Source organism: Limulus polyphemus, unplaced genomic scaffold (genome assembly GCF_000517525.1).
Source record: "Limulus polyphemus unplaced genomic scaffold, Limulus_polyphemus-2.1.2 Scaffold1007, whole genome shotgun sequence".
Taxonomy (NCBI): domain Eukaryota; kingdom Metazoa; phylum Arthropoda; class Merostomata; order Xiphosura; family Limulidae; genus Limulus; species Limulus polyphemus.
The window spans coordinates 2692-24727 of NW_013666617.1; the positions used below are offsets into that span (position 1 = coordinate 2692).

The 22036-nt window shown below is 31.4% G+C and overlaps 1 protein-coding gene across 1 annotated transcript in view; it reads left to right on the forward strand.

Moving 5' to 3' along the window:
• The first annotated feature begins 780 nt into the window (after positions 1-780).
• The window catches only part of LOC106461664 (serine/threonine-protein phosphatase CPPED1-like), a 27124-nt gene continuing 5868 nt past the window's right edge, over positions 781-22036 (forward strand). Inside the window, exon 1 of the mRNA XM_013921508.1 lies at positions 781-990. Coding sequence (XP_013776962.2) covers positions 843-990 — 148 coding nt within the window. The 5' untranslated portion in view covers positions 781-842. The remainder of the gene's footprint in view (positions 991-22036) is intronic.

A 22036-nucleotide genomic window follows, 5' to 3' on the forward strand; every position in this document is an offset into this window, starting at 1 on the left:
AGTAAGTTAACAGGCGTGTGTTCCAAAAACAGTGCATCTTCAATAATGTCACGTATATGTGAATTAGTCAAATGGCAGATGGGTGAATGTCTTGTTCACAGATAAATCGTGATTTAAACTGCAGCCTGACATGTATACATTTGGAAAGTGACTGAAATCAGCTCCAATCCCAGTTTCATGGAGAAGACATGCATATGGCAGTGATAGCATACTGGTTTGGCAGAGATCAGTATTGGTGATCACACTGAGCTTTATGTGTTTATCATGGCATATTTTCAATTATTTCATTGATTTGCTCATTCTAAGAATGCCACCTGAAATTACTTCTTGCATTAGGATCCAAGGTGATCATGTGCTTTTATAAACATGTTTTCTGATAATTTAAAGGACTGTAGAGGCTGTAGTACCTAAAGAGCATTTATGGACATGAGTTCCAATAGCACACATTTGCATATTGTACTTGTTTTGCATAAAAATGAACTGTGGGGTTACAGAGATATAAAAAAAACTATTGTTATTCTTTAATTGACAGTGTATTTGTTAATCAGTTTTGAATGATCTTGGGGAATGTATATTAAGTATGTGCTTGCAGTATTTTCAGAAATTTTGTACAAGATGTTTTTATCACTGATGTTTCCATATTTTAATTTAAAGAACTACTAACTCTAAATAAGTCTTTATTATACATAAAATGGAGATATACTTGCAAAGTCACTTTATAAATAATACATTTTTTTTGTAAAGTTGAATAGAATGTATTTTTGTTTATTTTTTGGGTAGAAAAAGAAGGGTTATGGAAGGGCCCATTCAGTTTTATTCAAGCAGCTGACACTCAATTTGGAATGATTGAAGATTATATTGAAAAAAGAGAAAACCCTGGCTGGCAAGAAGAAATTGTTTTAACAGAGAAAGCTATAAAGGCTGTGAATCAAATGGTGCCTAAACCAAGATTCTTTATTGTATGCGGTGACCTGATTAATGCTTTTCCAGGTGAGTGATCTGTTGTATTGTTTTTTTATGCATCTAGCTTCTTTTGAGTTAATGTTTTATGCCAGAAATGCTTTAATTGGATATTCTGGCCTGCAGTCTAGTAGATTCTTCAGTCGATTTATTTATGTATTTGAACTAAGCAAATTCAGGGGACAAAATATCCAGATTCATATCACAATTTTTGAATGAAAACAACCCCAGTTGCAAATCACTTTCCTCTTTGCTTAGCATAATGTGCAAATTATTCCTTTCTCTTGTATGTTGTCTTTGAGACATCCAACAACACAGTGAAAGTGCCATATCGTTTCAGTTTGATATGCCAAAGTTGATGTTCATTTCTCAGAAATTCCTGCTAAATGACACATACAGTATTTCCACAGTTTGTCATGTGTATGTCGCATATACATACACTTTGTAGTAGTCTGTTCATGATGGAATGGGCGTAGTCATTGTCTGCAGCCTAGCCAACTAGACTAGACATGTAGGTCCAGAACATACACTGTACATTTAGCATTGAGCCAGTTACAGGCTTGGTCCTATGGACTGACCATGTAACTATTTTTACTCTTTTGTTTGTTATAGTTTTCGTGCTATAACTTTTAATACAGTAAGCGTATCTTCACAAAATTTTGCAGATTATCTGTTAATATTACAAGGCTTTCATATGCAAAATATAAAATTTTTTTATTAAGTTTTAAGATTTTTAAGTTATGTTTTTCTCATGCATTTTTTCTTTTCAAATGTTGACTATCCAACATGCAAAGTAATTTTGATTTTAAGATTTAAAATACTTTTATGCATCGTAAATTTTTCAAATTTCATGTTTGAAATAACTTCCAGATAATTATCAAATGTGTTTTTTGGAAAAAAACTATATTTTATCTGTTATTTTCACTATTACAACCTCATAACCATCATAAAAAATAAGGAAATAGATATAAATTATGCTTCTTTCAATTTAGAATGAACACAAATTGTAACATGAAAACACAAATGTTTAGTCTAAATAGTTTGAACCTCATAACATTATATATATATATATATTATTTTTATTTTATTGACCTTTCAGCCTTGCCTGACTAACATTACAGAAGTTGCAATGACATGGCGCAAGTACGCTCATGTTACCATATCCAAGGATATAAAACTGGCCTTTACAAAGTGACCTGTTTCGACTGTGCTATCGTGGACCAGTATTTTGTAAAATACAGTCATATTTCAGTTATAATACATTATATATGTATATACATTATTACGATTTCCAAATAAGTTCTTAAATTTCAGTAAATTTTCTTAAAACATAGAACAATAAATAAAGACATGTATATAACAATTATCTCTTCTAGTTACTAACTTTGTGCTTGTTTGCTGCTTGCCATAAGTTGCTAAGCTTTATCAAATTTTCGCACGTGTAAAACAAAATGATTGTGTTTAGGTTTTATATATATGCATTTTGAAGTAACAAAAAATCATAAATTACTATGTCAATACCACAGAATTCCAGAATTTATCCACTTAGTAACCAAGCTGTATTTGAGTCTAAAAGAATATGATTTTTTGAGCTCACTAATGTTTTACCTAACCGTTTGGAACCTAGCAATAAAAGAAAGTTTCCCATGAAAAATTCTTTACTGATGCTGAGAAAACCACTAGAGGGACATTCTGAGCTTTTGATTAGTTATACACACGTCATTGAACAAAGTAGGTGTACGTAAGGAAGTATTTTCAAAAACAGAAGAGGTGGGCGGGGCCACCTTGGTTGATTCAATAAATATATTAATATCTCAGAAAGTAGAAAAGATAGGAGGTTCTTATATTCTAGTTTTCAATATCAGTAATTTGAGTATCTAATTTGTAAGAAACTATAGACTTTGCACATCACAAATATCTAATTTGAACCAATGCTGCATTCAACTTTCCACATGACACACAAACATTTATATTTAGGGTTTTTTTAAATGTTTTTTTTTTGAATTAAGAAATTAATTAATGTATAATGCTAAAATTTGAATTATAATGTACAATTTGGTACCAGACTTATTGACATACATTCATAAAATAGTAGTTCAATTAAATTTTGAATGCGAGTCTACAAACACGATGACATGGCCTTTGACCATAATCTTTGCATAATCTCTAAAACCTCCTAAATACATTTCAAACGTTTTGTTTAAGTAAAACTTTATATTTTATCTGTTATTTTCTCTTGTTTTGCTCTATACAAGGTTGGTCAATTTGATGAACCTCATTACCACCAAACCAAAAAATCAAAGAAAATCTAAATTACCCGTTTTTCTTTCTAGAATAACTTGAATTGTAACTTGAAACTTCATTTGTTTATCCTGAGTGGTTTTAAACATCTATTTATACTTGAATTTTATTGTTTTATTGCCATTTGAACCATGTCTAACTACTATTCACACCATTATAGTTGTAAATCACATGGGGAATGTGTGGCTCACATCATGTTATCGAATTGCATTACCCACGACCTACTCTGATCTGCTTGCATGTGTGGCTCACATCATGTTATCGAATTGCATTACCCACGACCTACTCTGATCTGCTTGCATGTGTGGCTCACATCATGTTATTGAATTGCATTACCCACGACCTACTCTGATCTGCTTGCATGTGTGGCTCACGAGAATTTTGTTATTATATTATTATTATTTATTTCACCTAATCTAACCTTAACTAACCCAAAGTGCTTCCTATTTTTAAATTTTAGTTACTTTTATAATATTAAATATAGAATACACATGGAGAACAATACATTAAGTACTTACCTGGGCCTTCTTTTTTTGTTATCGACTGTTGGTGACACTTAACCCTTCTTTTTTATACTAGTGGTAGTAGTGCACTAAATAATTTTTATTTAATTAAATAACACCAAATAAGATAGAATAATACATGCAAAAACAGACATAACTATCACAACTTTTCTGGCTTTCTAACTATGCAGCTAGAGCTGGTACAAATTCATCCAAGCTAGTCAATGTGTTTCTCAACTAATACTGTAAGAGAAATTAACATTTTTCTGTACAGAGAACAATATAATACAATACATCATTTGATAGATGAAAACCTTGGCTTTCTATTGCTTATAAATAATATAGTATTAGATGTAAGAGAGAACTATTGACAAATCCTGAAAGAGAGGATGTGACAGGTGGGTGTGGCAAGAGGGGTCTGATTTTATATTTGATGATGCTGTAACCAAACAAAATTGAAGGCTATGAAAATTATGCTTTGCCTGAGTGGTGACATTATGATAAGTAATTTATGTTAAATTTTGTACTCCTTGAAGGTGTAGTAAATAAATTAGAGAAGAGGGGATGCCTAGTGAAAACATGTTACATTTCTCGCACTAGGGGAAATTTAGGATTTTTTTTTCTAATATAGTTAAGAACTTAAAACATATATATATATATATATATATATATACTATTAAAATAAGGATCATTAGCTATACTAATTGGTATAACATGAACAAATTTTAATTAAATGTTGAATGTAACTCGATAAAAACCTTGTGACATGCACAGTAAAAAATGCACATGGCTAGAGGGGCAATTACTGCTGAAAAGTCACTAGACATTTTCTTATTCAAAAGGCCAAGGAGACCATGTTGTGATGAGAGTGATGAGGTCTCACCAAAAAATAAATAAAAGACACTAGATTAATTGGAAAAATGATTTGTGGTAACTTTGTTCAGTTGCAATATCTTCAAGTCAGTTCTTTCTCTGGTTAATCGATTGTTGCATTATTTTGTGACAGCTGAGGGAAAAAAAGGTATTGTAGAGGTATAAGTTAGCAGTCTAACAGGAACTTAATGTGAACATTGTTTTTAAAGTCACTCTATTAATTTTAAAGATCAACTTTAAATATTTTTTATGTATAAAAACAAAAATTTCAATGTTTTAAATGTTACCTTTTATTGTAACTTATTTTACTTACATCTTTCTTTGCATCTACTTATATTACTAAATAGAGCTGGATGATTAACTTTATCATTGATTGCATCAAGTAATGTCATGTACAATTATTGACTAATCAATATTACCATTATGATTTTTCATTATTATTTTTGATTAATCTAAATTTATTCAGCTTAATCAATTAGTGCCACACCTAATGAAATTAATCAAGTAATTAAAATTAGGTTTCCTGATTATTTTTAATTGTACCAACTGTTAAAGTAATTAAATTGTTGCCATTATTTTTGTTGTTAAGTGCAAAGCTACTCAATGGGCTGTCTGTGCTCTTCCCACAGTGGCTATCAAAACCTGATTTGTAAGTTGTTGTCAACCCTTGAAAATAATCGATTAGTTGAATGTAATCGATTAATTGATTAGCAAAGTTCACTAATCACCTAGCTATACAAGCAAAAGAACTACATACTGAGTCAGTCTGAGAGAAAGGTGATTTTCATGCTGAGAATAAAATTGCCTTTTTTCATCTTCAGTTTTCATATGAACCTCTAGAACCTACAAAATGGATATTATTAAATGTTTTTTTGGCAAAACTTTATCTCACATTTTCTCTACCCTAACATTAATTGCAGCAAATTCATTGATGTACAGTGAAATAAAAAGTTGAAAAATATGAAATAAAATTAATAATATCTTTTTTTTTTGCAATAAATATAAATTGTAACAATTACAATTATTTATTCTAACAGTCTCAATTTCAAAACCTTTTCACATCTGCATTTTTTTAAATTTTATTGCTGTACATTGGACCTACTACTACATGTGAAAAAGCAATAAATCACAGTAAAATCGTATGTTTCTGGTAGAACTTAGGGTAAGCAAGTTATCATAGTCATTGGTATGGTGGGTTCATCTTCTCCATTGACTGAGCTAGTGGCATTTTGAACATTCTATTATGTTATTTACATTTTGTTTTCTAACCTAAGAAGTTTCTAAGTTTTACATTTTAGTTACTTGTATCAAAAAAAAATATGATAATAACTAAAAAATGTATGGTATTTGCCTAAATATAATGCACACTTTTTCCTTCAAATACCTCCCGAAAAATTGATTGTGCATTATAGTCATGCACATTCAATTTTGTTAGGTATTTTACTAGACACTACCACTGAAAATCATTAAAGCCCCATTAAAGGTTTCATAAAATGTTGCATATCCAATTCAATGGATGGATGGATGATGACATGCTGTGGTAACCAGAAGAGGATGAAGCAAAGGTTCAAGGAAGCAAATCTGATGGTAGCGACAATTCTAGCAATGACGAAGACTTATGTGAAGTTGAATGCTTAACTTAGTGTATTCCCACACACATAAACATTTCAATAAATTTTGTAAAATTGATAAGTAAAACTAATTTCAATGAAAGATTTCCAAAAATGTTTAATGCATCGACAGAAAATTGGGTGCATATTATATTCGGGCGAATACAGTACATAAAAAATTACGTTCAATACTCACAAAAGGAGACAATTTTTGCACTCAAGTAGACATTCTTGGTAAGCCTCATTGGGTCTATCACATTTATTTGGATGCCCACAAAAGAATTCATGTAGATTTCAAATATATATTTTAGAACACAAAAATGTATCAATCATTAGGATAGAAGGTTACAAAATTACTATGATGCATTTTGATTTCTAAGTTATCAATAATTAGGTTAGAAAAATTTCTTAAATGCTTGGAACACAAGGTTAGGTACATCCATAAGCTATAAATTACATGGACTGTAGCTTTCTCACTGAAAAATGAAAAGTAAAGATGTAAGATTTTCATTGAGGGAGAATCTGCTCTTTCTATTGGTCTTCAACATGTCTATCAGCCCTTTGCAGGTGATTAGTTTTTATTATTGTGAAAGACAAAGATTGGAGGGCCTTATCTGGTGGGTTTGACAAATTTATTGGTATCTTAGCAAATCAAGGAGTTAGGAGGTTCAAGTTTTATATTGTTTGCTTGTAATTATTTATAGTTTGTGTTTTTAATTGGTTGAACATTATAGAAGTTGTATTAATGAAGATATAAAACCTGAAGAGGAAAATTCATGTGATCTCAAGTAAAGACTGAGAGTTTTTTGAATATTTCTATTTGAAATTAAGTAATTAAAGCTTAGATAATATAAAAAGTTGAATTATAAGCTACATCTTGATGCCAATTTTATTGATGTACATTGATAATAAAGTTTTCAATTATATTTTAAATGTAACTGTAACAATTCATGACATACACACTTTGCCCCAGCTGTATGCATGGGGTTAATCATATTTTCAGCTTTTTACAGGCTTTGTACTACCTTACGTGTATGATTCATTTTTATTTACAGACATTTAGGGTTAACAAAGTAACTTAATCCTAAATTATTGTACCTGAAGATAGAATTTCTTATTTTTTATTTTACCAAATGAAATTTTCACCATAAATTGTAATTCAATTTTATGTCATTCTCTTACATTTATTTAAAGTAACTTATTAAAAAAATGTTCATATTTTAATTTCAATAGTTTAGAAGATTTTACTGGTCATACATCGTGGTGTTATCTGTTCATGAAACACAAAGGCCTTGTTATGAGAACTAAAATGAAAATTGCTCAAAGAATGCCCGATGAGTTTGAGATGAAAATTTGTGCTTTTCACAAGCATATTATATATTTAAGAAAGAAAAAAACCTACATTTGAATTGTCTCAAATAACAAACATGGATGAAACACCTTTAACATTTGATGTTCCAAGCAATAGAATAACTGATATAAAAAGTACTAAAACTATTTCTATTAAGACTTCTGGACACGAGAAAACGCATTATACAGCGGTGCTAGCATGTTGTGCAGATGGAACAAAATTATCACCAATGTTAAATTTAAAAAAAAAAACAATGCCCAAAGAAAATTTACCCAGCGGTGTCTACGTTCACGTATATGAAAAAGGATGGATGGATGAAGACGGAACACTACTTTGGTTTTAAAAAATTTGGTCGAAACGTCCAGGAGGCTTATTGAAAAAAACCTTCTCTTCTCGTCTGGGATTCCTTTAGAGCTCATAAAACGGAAAAAATAAAGGAAAAAGCTAATGATCTAAAAACAGCGGTTTAACAAGTCAACTGCAACTCTCGATGTTTCTATTAACAAACCCTTTAAGACTTTAATGAGAGAGGAATGGAACAACTGGATGCAGCAGGAAGATTTTGCTACGACCCCTACAGGACGAAGGAAGAGACCGACGCTTGCTCAGGTCTGCACGTGGGTGAAGAATTTGTGGGAAAAACTAAGAAGTGATATTGTGATTAAGTCATTTAAGAAATGTGGTATCAGTAACGCAATGGATGGGACCGAGGATGATATTCTCTTTGACCATAATATTGGATCCAACGATTCCTTTCCAAGTGACAGTGAAAGCAATGAAGATTTTGTAGGTTTTGAACCAAACTAAATAACAGTAAACCTTTATTTGATTTACGGTATTTTCTTATTTTGATGTTTTGAGCTCTTTTGTGTTTAGAACAATATAGACTAATTTTTAAAATATCAAATTGAATTTTTGTTCAATAAAAATCTTTCACATGTGACTGTAACTTTTCTCCCTCCAAAACTTTGTCTTCAAAATAAGGGTGCGTCTTATATTCCAAAAAATACGGTATATATTATTTATAACAAAAAAGGTAAATTGATAATTACGTTACAGTAATATAATTTATTTGTCAAGTACGATCGTTTAACATTGTCCAGTATCTTGGCGGTTATAAATCGAATGTGTTTGGTTCTAAGGTGAAGGAATATGCTAAAGACTTCATCAAAACTTTAATCATACTCGGTCATAGTTAGCCAATCCAATACGTTTCCGTTAGGAACAATGAAAGGGTTCATGTGTTAGAAATGTAGACGAAACTTATTCGTGGAACGGAACACGCGTTATTGAGATATCTATCTGATAAAAGGCATGTTGTAACTGGATGATTAACGTTTTAACTTCTCTTTTAAGGTATGATAGTTGATGTGTATGTAACATTGCTTACTGTAAATTGTAATGATGTGAATAACACTTTTATTTTAATGAGAAATTAACTTCTACAAATTATTTTTTTACCATGACTATTTTAATATTTTTATAATGAAGATTCCAAGTTGTACCTACTCCGATTTTAATCTGTAAAGTGTAAATTAATGTTGTAAGGTTAAGCTTAATACTCAGTGGTAGTAATATTGTACTATGACTATGATTATTACTATTAGTTATGTAGTACTTATTAAGTAGTATTAGTACTAGAACTTACACAGTTGGGTGGTACATAGTATTATATTGTAATCACCGCAGTGAGTGTACTTATTCAATAGTTATTGCAAAAAATCACAACCGGTGTCGTTCTGCTGTTAACAGTAAAGTGTAAATTACATTAGGATCTACATTATAAATATAAAACATAAAATGCATTGGGTGTAATTTTATTTTAATTTAGTTTTATACTTAATAAAAAATATCTAGTAGTTTTAGAATTTTGACTGGCAGGAAGAGGGTTGGGATATTTATATAATGTCAGTATAACTATAAGATTATGGTGAGGTTTTCCTCAGGTATTATTATTATTAATAACATAAACATGCAACATGGTGGAAAGAGAGCATAGATATACAAGAAGAAGATCTAGTATAACTACAAGTAATTTACGTTGTATAAAGTAACTTAACATCTTATAGTTTTCTGTGTAGCATAGAAGAATTGAAGGTGCTCAGAATTGTTAGATTTGGACAGATAATCTATTAATGAAGTTAAATGGTTGTGAATATGGACTTGAATACTTTTACTATAAGAATAGCAGATTTTTAATCCTTGGAAGCCTAGTTACTTTTTCTTTTACAAAGCTTTGGTTAGAGTGTATTCAGGTACACTGATGTCCAGCAGAAAAGCCAAAAGTCCCCCAAAACTCAGGCTAAGGAGATTTAAGTGGAAAATACATTAAACAAGGAAAGTAGATGAAAATAAGCAAATAAATATAGTTTGGCTTTAATGGACTGCTCCTGCTTGTTTCTAGAGTAAGACAGTGTTTTGGTTTCTATACTGAGACCTTCAGGTCAGAGTTAAAACTGTTAATGTTTTAGTGTCTTGTTTGTTAGTGTGGCTCTGTAATATAATTCCTTCCAATGTACCTGTTTCTCCATGTGAGTAGGCATATGTGGAAGTGTGTCATGTGATGTCATCATTAATTTTATGTTGTTTGGTGAGAGTTATTTTCCTAGAGGTCACTCATGTTGAAGCTCTGATCTTTGTGGGTATGTTAATATAACTTGATGACAATATTTTTTTAAATTTTATTAAAGACCCTGTGGAAATTTGAAAGAGTTACTTCTGCTAACTGTAAAAATGAACAATATATAAGATGTATTTAATTTTTACTTTTTGTAGGGGTTGGGTATGCAGAGACATGATTGCTTTATTAGAAGAACTGTTTGATAATGTATATATACTTTATCACCAGAAGTGAGAAACATGTAACATTAACATATAAACTCGATTTTAAATACTTATGTAATTTGTATGTTTTATAGTAAATGCAAAATGGCATCTGGCAACAGAGGTTTCCAAATCTTGACCAAGAACAGACTGTTGACAGGATTTGAAAAAGGTGTGTATGATTTTAGGTTGTTTTTTTTAACTTAAAAATAATACATTGACAAAATTCAATTGTTTTACTTCCAATAAACAAATGTAGTCGTATTAACTTTTTATAAAATAGTGTCCAAATAAGTTATTTGTGTAAATTCTGGATTTCAAAATAGTTGACATTTGTTGCTTTCAGAGTGATATTTACTCCAGCATCTTAGCAGCTAAAAACTAACAGTATAACACAAGAAAGAAATCACAAAGTTTGAATACTGATGTATTTAGTGGTATAAGTAACTTATTGTAGTTAACATTATGAATAACGTAAGAGTGACTTAATACTGTTATAAAGAATCAAGTTTAGGAAATAAATAAAATGATTTTGAATGTAGTAACATTGTATGCAAATCTTGTTTGTCCTATGCAAGAAGTAAGGGGTTATAAAATAGAAGCCCACTACATACAGAGTATTTATTTCATTCTTTATTCTCATAATCATGCTCATATTGGTCAAACAAAAGAATTCATCTTAAGTAGAGTAAAGGAACATGAAAGTTACTGTTGTCAGAAGTTGAAAAATTGGCTATAGTATTACAAGTTCTTTACAGCCAACCACAAAATTAATGTTGATCAATCAAGAACCATTACTGAACCAAAATTCTTTCATCAGTGCAACACAAGAGAATCATTAGAAATCTTTTAAAGTAAAGAAAACATGCTCAATAATGAAATGGGATCATAACTCAAACTTGTTTAGTTAATGAATACTGACCCTTCGGAACTAGTTTAAATCAGTATATACATGAATGCTGTGGTCATGGGTATCTGTACGTAGTGACCTGAGGGTATTTATACTCTATTCCTATAGAATAACAAACTTGGCCTGTTGAAACTAGTTGTTTTTTTATATTTTGTTAAAACTTTAATCATTTCTACAATTATTATTTACTTGTACTTCATCTTTAACCCTTTCTGTGATTTGCCTGAAGTAACTCCGGCACTGTCCATGTTTCAAAAAATATTTGATTCGGTTAATTACAGCAAACCATTTCTTGCCATATTTTCAATTATTTGCAAGAATTTACTTGCATGTCATCATGTGTTATAATTGGTGCTTGCTAGATGGCATTGGAAATGCTGTTTGCACTGATCCCTATCAGGCTTATTCTAAATTATGTATCATAAACACTGGAGTGTTTACTTTACCTTTACTGTAGTTTCATTAAAATAATATATATCACGTATAAGTCCAGATATGTAACATATCAAGTATATTTTGTACAGGAGAAATTGATAACAGATTGTAAAATAACTTTTATTTCAATAATATATAATTATATACTATTAAAAAGCAAACTGAAAAACGTATTTTTTTTAACAAATTTTCAAAAAAAGCTTGACAAGTGTTTACAAGATTACCTGAGGGTTCAATAGGATAAAATTCTTGATTTTTTGTGTGCTATATTCTGAAGATAATAGAATGAATGGACACAAATTTAACATTTATATTAGGTTCCAGTTAAGACAGTTTTATTTTTTTCAACAGAGTAATTAGCTTGTGGAGTGAGTTGTCATTGGCAGTAGTAGAGGCTGGCACTTTACGTAATTTTAAGAGGGAAATTGATGATTTCGTGAAAAATAAAGAGCGGGTTTAGTTTTTTGTAAGGATGGTGTGCTTCAATAGCCTTGAAGGACCAAATGTTCTCTTGTTGTCTGTATGTTATGTATCTATGGAAGTTTCTGTTAATGCTACCTTTATGTCATGCATATTACCTAGAGTTTCACTGTTCTGTAACTTACAAGTTGAATGTACTATTATTCTGGTAAATTTTTCAGAATTGTTTGTAGGAATACTGCATATAGTTAGAATATTATTTTCAACCACATCTTTATTTGTACTCTATGCTAAGCATGGACCTAGATATTCCTTAATCTTGGTTGAAAGTTACACTGCCCCTGCACCCGGCTATTCTTAGTGGTCATCCTCTTGGAAGTGGTCAGCACTGGAAGTTCATGTGAGTGGACAGGAATGTAGTTAACGTTAAGTCTGTTGGTCAGATTGTGGTTATGGCTTAGTGTTCTCGGATAACTGTGAAGTTTGGAATTGAAATATATTCATAGTACACAAGATTTTGCTCTTTTGTTCGTGACTGCAGATAAAGTGACCAGAGCAATGTGGATTTCTTGTTGAAGTCTTTAGTTAGTGTCTTGAAGCTGTGAAGCAGCTACTGTAAGGATGGTAAGAATACTTGCCTTGGAAAAATTGTTCATTAAACTGTTTTTGTTTGTTATATAAGTTGTGTTTGTATCCTTCAAACTATGCCTTTTTAAGCTTTGCTTAACAAATTCAGAATCTTTTATTTATGCAGTACTTACATGCTGGCCTAGTGAATCTTTGTTGGTTGAGTAACTGGTGTTCTGTAAGAAATTGTACTGGTTTTGTTCATATGGCTGTAGCTCTGAAAATTGAGGTTTAAATTCATTAACCTTTACACTGTTGTATTATGTTTTATATGATACTCACCTTTTCTCAACAGAATGATTTTTTTCTTTATCATAATTTTCTTCAGTTAGATATATGGTACAACAGCTTACACTACCTGGTAGTCAGGCTGAAGCTTTGTAATTGCTGCTGGTTCTTTAAAATGTATTCATGGAAACCTTTGTAGTAAACATTTTTTTATATCTGTATATATGTTGTTCTATTTTCTTATCAATATTTTGTTTTCTTGAAAAGGGGTTATCTCTAAGCACCATATTAATAACTTCAGCCACTGTTGTAATCAACATACATCGAAATCATATTTACTAAAGAAAACTTGAGATCTTGTAACTTGATTTTATTTCAACATGGCTAACAGTGTGTTATATTATATTCATCTTATCACATGCTTGACTTGTCAATGTATATACTCTGTTAAGTTTATGTTGTTCTGTATGCCACTTAAGTACTCTTACATTTTTACGTGTTCTCATATGATCCATAAGTGCTCATAAGAACTATTACTCTTTCTCAACAACTGGAATTGAACACTTGAATGAATAAGACCATTTTTAGATATGTTTATATTAATAACCATGTGGAACTCCATCTACATCAACTAAATGTATACACTGAATCTTTAATTTGAAAGCAAAACTACTGCCTGTACTTGAGGGGCATTGGGAAATCTCAAGAGGTAGGGTGGAGTGAACACCTAAGTAATACTTACAGAATCTAGTACCTAATTATTTGAAAAACATCACCTAGCATCAAAACTAAAGCATTATCTAAATTAATTAAACTAATAAAAATACAATAAGTATAATTTCCAAAGTTAATAAACTATATAATGCAATAAATTAGGATGTTAAAATTTTAGGATGAGAACTTAAAAAAATATTTAGTTTTGAAAATCTAAACTCTAACCAAAAATTAAAGAGAGAAATGAAGAAGAAAGTGTTCATTGTTACTGGTATGTATGGCTTTGCAACCAAAACTGGTTATTGGTCATATGAACATGCTTGTTGGCCTGTAGCAGTGGATTTGTACAAGTTTCTTTTTGTATCATATTTGTTTTATGTATAATATTTTGGAAGTTTTGAATTAAGCATGTCTGTTTTCCAGTTAAAATATTTGTTTTATATTTAATGTTATGGAATTATGGAACTGAACTTTTTGCTCAGTCATTTATATATTTTTTTTTGTGGGATCGTTGCGTCAGCGGAGGTCACGTGACTAGTATCACGCCACTTCATTCTCGAACATTCACGTCCCTTCCTTAAATCTCGGGATCCTTCTAGATATAGTGTAGTCTTATATATTGTTACGTCTCCGTTTGTTAATTAACTTCCCAGTTTTATTAAGTAAAGAACTTGTGTCGCAAGTTTCGTCGGAACGAAGTTACGGTTTATTCTTTCCGAATACAACTTTACCGATACACTCAGCTTCAACAATCACGCTAAACAAACGCTATAACAACGAACGTCAATAATACTTCTGACCGCAGATCAATTACTCACTGTCTATCCACACATTACCTTCCCCTCTTTTATATACCAGCCTACCCTATATCCAGGAAGAACTAGAACATTTGCCAAAGCTACAGGATAATTCTAGAAAGTAGAGAGCGTGAGAATCACATGATCTCGATGACGCAACAATATTAAGCTATTTTGTGTGTGGAGATGAGGTATCATCTCACAATATATATTTACACATGCAAGGTTACTAGCAGTACTCTTAACTAGAACCTTCACATAAATCCTAGTGAATAAAACATTTTTGTTCATAATCTCAAATCAATTTGATTTAATAACTTAAGTAATTTTTGTCAGTATTTTGGAACTTCAAGAATTTTCACAATTCAACCTTCTATGGTCTAATTTAATTAGGAGTGTTTGGTTTTATCATTACATGGTAGTTCGCACCCCAGCAGTACACATATCATGCTGACTGAAAGAAGTTGTTTCTGTTATACAGAAGGATTTAGGTTATTTGGTGAGATGGATAGACAAATGGCATATGGCTTTTAATTATAAGAAATGCAAGGTAATGCATATGGGTTATCATAATTTCAATTCATATAAGATTCCGTGTCTGCGTGTGTCACATAACCCCTCCTAAACGACTGGTTGCACTAACTTCTAAATGGTACCAAACGAATTGTTTTGGTCCTGAAGTTCACACAAAGGTAAACGTTTTCACCCCATCCTTTGAGGAAACCAGGGATTGCCCCCCAAAAAATTCCTTCTCCTAAACTGCTGGACTCACCAACTTCTAAATAGTGCCAAACAAATCATCTTGGCCCTGTGGCTTGCACAAAAGTAAACTTTTCACACAACCACGAGTATTTTGTAAAACACTTTTATGGGGATTCCCTGAAAGCAAGACTCAAATTTGGTAATGACTAACATTAGAGCACATAAATATAGTAGTTCAAGTATTAAACATGCATTATAGCAGCCCTGTAAATGTTGCCAATCAAACTGTCTCAGCCCTGAGGTTTGCCCAAAGATAAAAAACTTTTTATCCAACCCCTTAGGATTCCCCAAAATCAAACCACAAATTTGGCATTGATTTACCCTAAAGCATATAAATATGTAGGCCTACTAATTCGCAACTTGGTTAAAGAAATTAAATGTGTGTTATAGTGACAATGATCATTAAATTGAAAAAGTGCAAATTAGTACTTCAAGCATTAAACTTGCATTATAGTAGCCCTGTAAATGTGGGCCATAAACCCATGGGCTTGCTAGTTACAAGTATAATTTTGATAGTAATAACCTTAGCAGTGTTATGGTAGAAAAGGATATTTAAGTTTTGGTTGATCAGTATTTTAAGCCATATAATCAGTGTACTGTTGCTAGTGGTAGGCAAATAGGAGTTTAACTTGTATCTGTAGAACAGAAATATTGAAATTAAGTCTAAAGTTGTTATAATTTCATATCATAGGTCACTGGTTAGGCCACATTTGGAGTTTTACATTCAGTCTTGGAGTCCTTACCTTTGGAAGGTAATTTAATTGTTAGAAAAAGTTAAGAGGGTTATTAGGATGATACCTGCAATCAACAGGTTGTCAAACAAGGACAAGTAAGATCTCTGAAATTGTTTCTTCTTGAAAAACGATGAGTTAGAGGGAACTGATTGAGACATTTAAGATTAAAGAAATTGACAATGTTGATGCATTACCTATTTCTAGTGCTTAATGATGAGAATGGTAGGATTAAGGGACACAAATATGAATTTGCAGCATCTTCCTCACAACTAGCAACACCCAATATCTTAATATCAAAAAATTGAAATAATTTATTAACCATTCCTTCAACTATGTCACTCATGTATATCAGCATCAGTCCTACCACTGAACTCCTAGGTATCCCACTTGTGACAATAATCCAGTTTGACTGAACTTCATTTATAATAACCCTCTGCTTTATTCCATGTAGCCACTTTTATATCTAATAATCCAATTTTTCCCCTCACCCTATAAAGATAAAATTTTCTTATGTTTATTTTCTATGGTTTATACATATAATTTTCACCAATTCTCTAACTTGTTTAAGAATTCACATTGTAAACAGAAATTTATACATTTGTTTTAGTTAAACAATAGTTAGTTAATTGCAAAAAGTAAGGAAATGATTTTCACAATTTACTTACATGTCTTTAGTATGCTTTCTAGTTTAAGAAAATAAAACATTTTTCTTATTGTCATTATTATTTTCTTTAAGTACTATTAAGTTCTCATTACACACATAAAGGCTAATGCCTAACTGACCTGAAGAGTTGTCAAGGCCAATAAACAAGAAGATAAAAAACAAAAAAAAAACTTGTAACAATCTGTCTATCTTAAATAGTTGATTAGGCCATGAATAGGAAATCCACTCTTGTAACACACACACAAAAAGTCTTATTATTGAATGCTGTATCACCTGTTGGTCAGATTTGCTTCACTTCTCAAATTTAAGGAAAGGGCTTCTTTGATAAATACATATTTGTAGATTTTAGAATCATCAAAATATTCCTTGGATAGGAATGATGGTATAATGGTAGTTATTTGATTATCGTATGCAATTCACATTATTTCAATTCTTTGGGCATGCTTTCAATTCACATAAAAAGCACAAGAATAAAAACTGTAGAAAGCACAAAAATTATACCTCAAGGATTCATATGAAGATGGATACATTAAGAGGATTCTTAATTTTTTCCATGTTTAAACTTCTGTTCAATCCTAAAACTAAAAGCAATAATTGCATAGCATGAAAATCCCATTATAAGTTAGTGTCTCTTGTAAGTTGTACTTACAACTTACTTTCTTTTAGATTACATCTGTCACCTAAACTTATGCTGGGCTTAACTAAAATAGTAAAAACATAAAAACCTGGAGATTATAAATGAACAATCCACACGATTTCTTTGGAATGAAGAGTCATAACTTATTTTTTCTTCCCAATGATACTCTAACTGTAACTTATAAGTTATAACAATAACAATTGTTGAATTAAGTTATTAACATCACAACTTACTGCAATTTGCAAAATGCTATTGTCGTATTGGTAATGCAACTTACAGGAAACACTATGAACAATTTTATGTTATAATATTAGAGTTGGACTGAAATTAGAAGTACAACAGATGAATTCCACTTCCAGTACTATTATAGTATTAGTTATACTATTATTACTAGTAATATTTGTATCACCACCAAGACTAAGTAAGCCTAACGTAGTATGGGAGTAGTACTATCACTTACAATGGAATATTATTTTAAAAAATAGTCCTTCTACTGACCGTAGTCAAACAGTATTAATTGAGATTAAGAGGGTTATTAACTAATTATACTATTATTCAATAAGACAATTTATTGCTGCCAAACACAACACTACAGCCTTGGCATTAATTATTAATATACAAATCCATTTGCAGCATATTTATTGCTTTTCTCGTGTTTAAAAGAAACTAATTTACTTAAATATGATTGTAATTTTTAAGAGTTTTAAGCTAAGCTCTAAACTTAAAATTAATTCTAATTAAGAATAGTCAAAACGCTTACTTATGAGTGAAGTTTTGGCGGGAAATATGATTCAAATATCCTTTCACGCTATCTAGTACCCCCTCGTGGTTATGTTTCATAAAAAACAAAAATACGTTTAAAATAAATCAACGACCAATGATATCAAACAAGAAATCAGTGCATATATGTCACTGCTCCTGGATTTGATACCTGAGTTTATAGGAAAGCAACAACCTTAGCACAATATGTAGACTGAAAATTCGCACATTATCCACAACAAAAACTTGGAACCTTAAAGTGTACGATTCAAATCGCACTTGACATAAGTATCCCCAACAATTTAAACAGTGAAGTAAGGATAATATCTCGGGTTTTCAATCATAAAAGTGGTTACCCCGAAAGAAAACAGTCGGTGAAACCAAAACAAAGAAACCATAAAACTTTATCACAGCCACAATCCATTTTATTGAACATGTCAGAGACATGCTTGCCGAAATGTGAAAACGTTTCGTCAAAAAGCACACAATTAACGTCAAGTCGTTAATCATACAGAAACCAGAATAAAAGTTGGAAGAATTTATGTGATTGTTGAATTTAACGCAAAGCTAGTCGAGGTTAGTTTGCGCTCTCCATCCCTAATTTAAAAGTTGTAATACTAAAGGGAAGAGAGCTACTCAGTACCGCCCACCGCCAACTCTTGAGCTACCCCTAACCAAAGAGTAGTGGGATTGGACGCCACATTATAAAGCCCTATAGCTGAAAGAGCGAGCAAGTTTGATGTTGGAATAAATTAATCGAAACACAAGGATACCAGAAAATAGTATATGAAATCAAATATGATACATATGAACGATTTTATTCAGGTGAAACTGGACAAGAACTGAACAAAACGATCAAAGAACATTTAAGACTTGAAAATAATGTCCTATGTTTTGAACATTTAATTAAAAGAAGCCAAACACTCCATATACGAAAATAGCCTTAAAGTTCTACGAATAGAAACTGACATATAGAGAGAAAACATCACAGAAGCTACACTGATCAAAACGGTAAAACCTTCATTGAACAAAGATCCCGGAACTCCTCTCTGTCTCTTCTAATTGTAATCCAATTCATTCACAGTACATTTTTATGTGCTTCGTATATTTTTTGAAAATAATTAAATGCCACCTATATTAAATACTTATAATTCAACATTTGTGCTGTCGAGAATAACCTTTACACATTAATTTTAATTTGACCCATTCCAATGGGTTAAAAGGTCATAGTTTTAATTGCGTGGGAAAAACGAAAGAGAAGGAGGGGGTGACACTTTCCACGTTAAAACTGATCGTAATATTAAATCTGATCATTCAATGGGACCCTCATGTCTAATACTCAACAAATTCAATTTTTTTTATAATATAATTAATTATACTTGCCTTTAGACATTAGAATTAGATCCATTATATTTTAACACTACATTCATTTATTATGATGGCCACTAAAAGGAGCCTACACACGCATATATATGTACATAAAATGTTTAAGAAAAATAAATGCACAAATAATATACATAGGTATATATGCAGAACACCAACACACACATATACATGCATACATACTGTTGCGTCAGCGAGTCACATGACCACCGTGACGCAACGTTTCTAGAACTATCATGTACTTTGGCGAATGTTCAAGTTCTTACTAGAAATAGGGTACGCTGGTATATATAAGAGGGGAAAACGTGACGCGGTAAGTTAAGGTAATGTGTGTATAGATAGTGAGTAATTGAACTGCAGTCACACGGTATTGTTGAAGTTAACGTTCGTTCATTACAGTGTTGTTTTAGCGCGAGTATTGAGATTAAGTGTATCGCAGAGTTATATTCGGAAAGAATAAACCAGTTTTATTAAGTAAAGACTTGTGTCGTTAAAGTTTCGTTGGAACGAAGTTACGGAAAAATCAATTAACAAACGGAGACGTAACAATACTGTAAAAAAAAAAAGAAGAGCAACATAATTGAAGGCTGATAATGAAAATTAAAACATGCCAGACCATAATGGATTGGGTTAATTATTTTCTAAGTGTCTGTTAACCCTTTCCAAACAGGTCACTGGTGAAAGGCCATGTCATCGCGTTTGTTGATTCGCATTCAAAATTTTATTGAACTACTATTTCATGAATTTATGTCAATAGCTTTGGTATCAAACTGTAGATTATAATTCAAATTTTAGTATTATATCTTAATTAATTTCTTAATTTACAAGTAAATAAAAAAACACAGTTAAACATTGATTTTTGTGTGTCACATGGTATGTTGAATGTAGCACTGGTTCAGATTACATGTTTGTGATGTCAAAATACGAAGTCTAGTTTTGTATGAATTAGGAAGTCAAATTACCGATATTGACAAGCTAGAATATAAAATAAGAGCATCTTATATTTTCAGTTTACTAAGATATTGCTCATGTAATAAAGCAAACACAGTAGCACCCCGCCCACCTCTTTCCGTTTTTGGAAACGGTTCCTTGTATATACTTACTTCTATATATGACATGAATAACTAATTGGAAGCTCAGAATGTCTCCCTAGGCCTACTGGCTTTCTTAGCCATTTTAATTTCTTAGGACGCCGTCTCTCTTTCGAACCAAAATTTCATATTTATTTAGACTGAAATACAGATTAGTTACCAAGCTTGATAAATTATAGTGGAATTCTATGGTATTGATATAGAAATTCATGATCTTTTGGTAATTCAACTGTATATATAAAACCTAGAAAAATTATTTTGTTTCATATCCTCCACCTGCAAAATTTTACAAGGCTTAGCAACCTACGTCAAGCAAAAACCGAGTACAATAGATCAGAACTAGAAGAGATAATTGTTTGCTTTACTTCCATATTTACTGTTTTATGTTTTAAGAAAAATAAGTTTAGAAACTTACTTGTAAATAGTAATAATCTATATTCATATAATGTATAATAATTGAAATGTGACTGTATTTTACAAAAATAATAGTCTACTAAAACAGCCAAGGCAGTTCACTTTGTAAAGACTAAAGGTCAGTTTTATATTACTAGATATGGTAATATGAGTGCACGTGCGCTGCGTCATTATAACTTCTATGTTGTTAGCCAGGCATGGCTGAAAGGTCAATATAATAATAATAATAATGTTATGTATCTGTTTGTTTGTTTCAGGTAGAAATTCTTTCCTATGATCTTCCGTGATAAAAGTCCTTACTTGATTAAACCAGTTTATTCTTCTTCGATACAAACTTTTAGTACTCATAAGTTCCACAATCAGAACGTTTCTCGTCACTTTAAACTTAACAATTTTTATAATATCAGCTATAAATCAAAGCGATTCACAATCTCGATAATTTTGCTTTTTACGAGTGCAAAACACACACTTTACGATTCACTAGCTAGAAACTAACAAAATCATAAATTACATGGAACTCAAAGTAACTACTGCTCTCTCTTCATTTATCTCCCTGCTGGCTTTTACTGCCAGGCTTATGTACGAACGAAGAGGGCATCTCGAACACACTCGGACTTCCCCGATCATTCGAGAAACTCATCAGTGTCACGTAACTTCTGCGGTCGTAACACTGCCCATTCCTGAACACTAGCCAATTACATTAAACCAATAGATAATTAACAATAACTTAATTAAATGAACTGAATTTATAAACACAAAATTAAAATGCAACAAAGTCTTTGGTATTGGTCTCCATCTCATTGGCTTCTGCTTCATGTGGGGTTCATCAGCTTCATCAGGAAATGTCCTATCATCGGTAACAGTTACATCAGTGGTAGTAACTTCATCAAGGGCTTCGCTGTTTCTCTTCTCAAAACCGAGTAGAGTTTCTTCTTCAACAGTGGCTTTTCAGGTGACACGTCTTCAGCAGCATCATTTGTTCTGTTGTTCACGTCATCCCAACTGAAATGTCCTGGACCATGATAATGCCAAAACCTGTT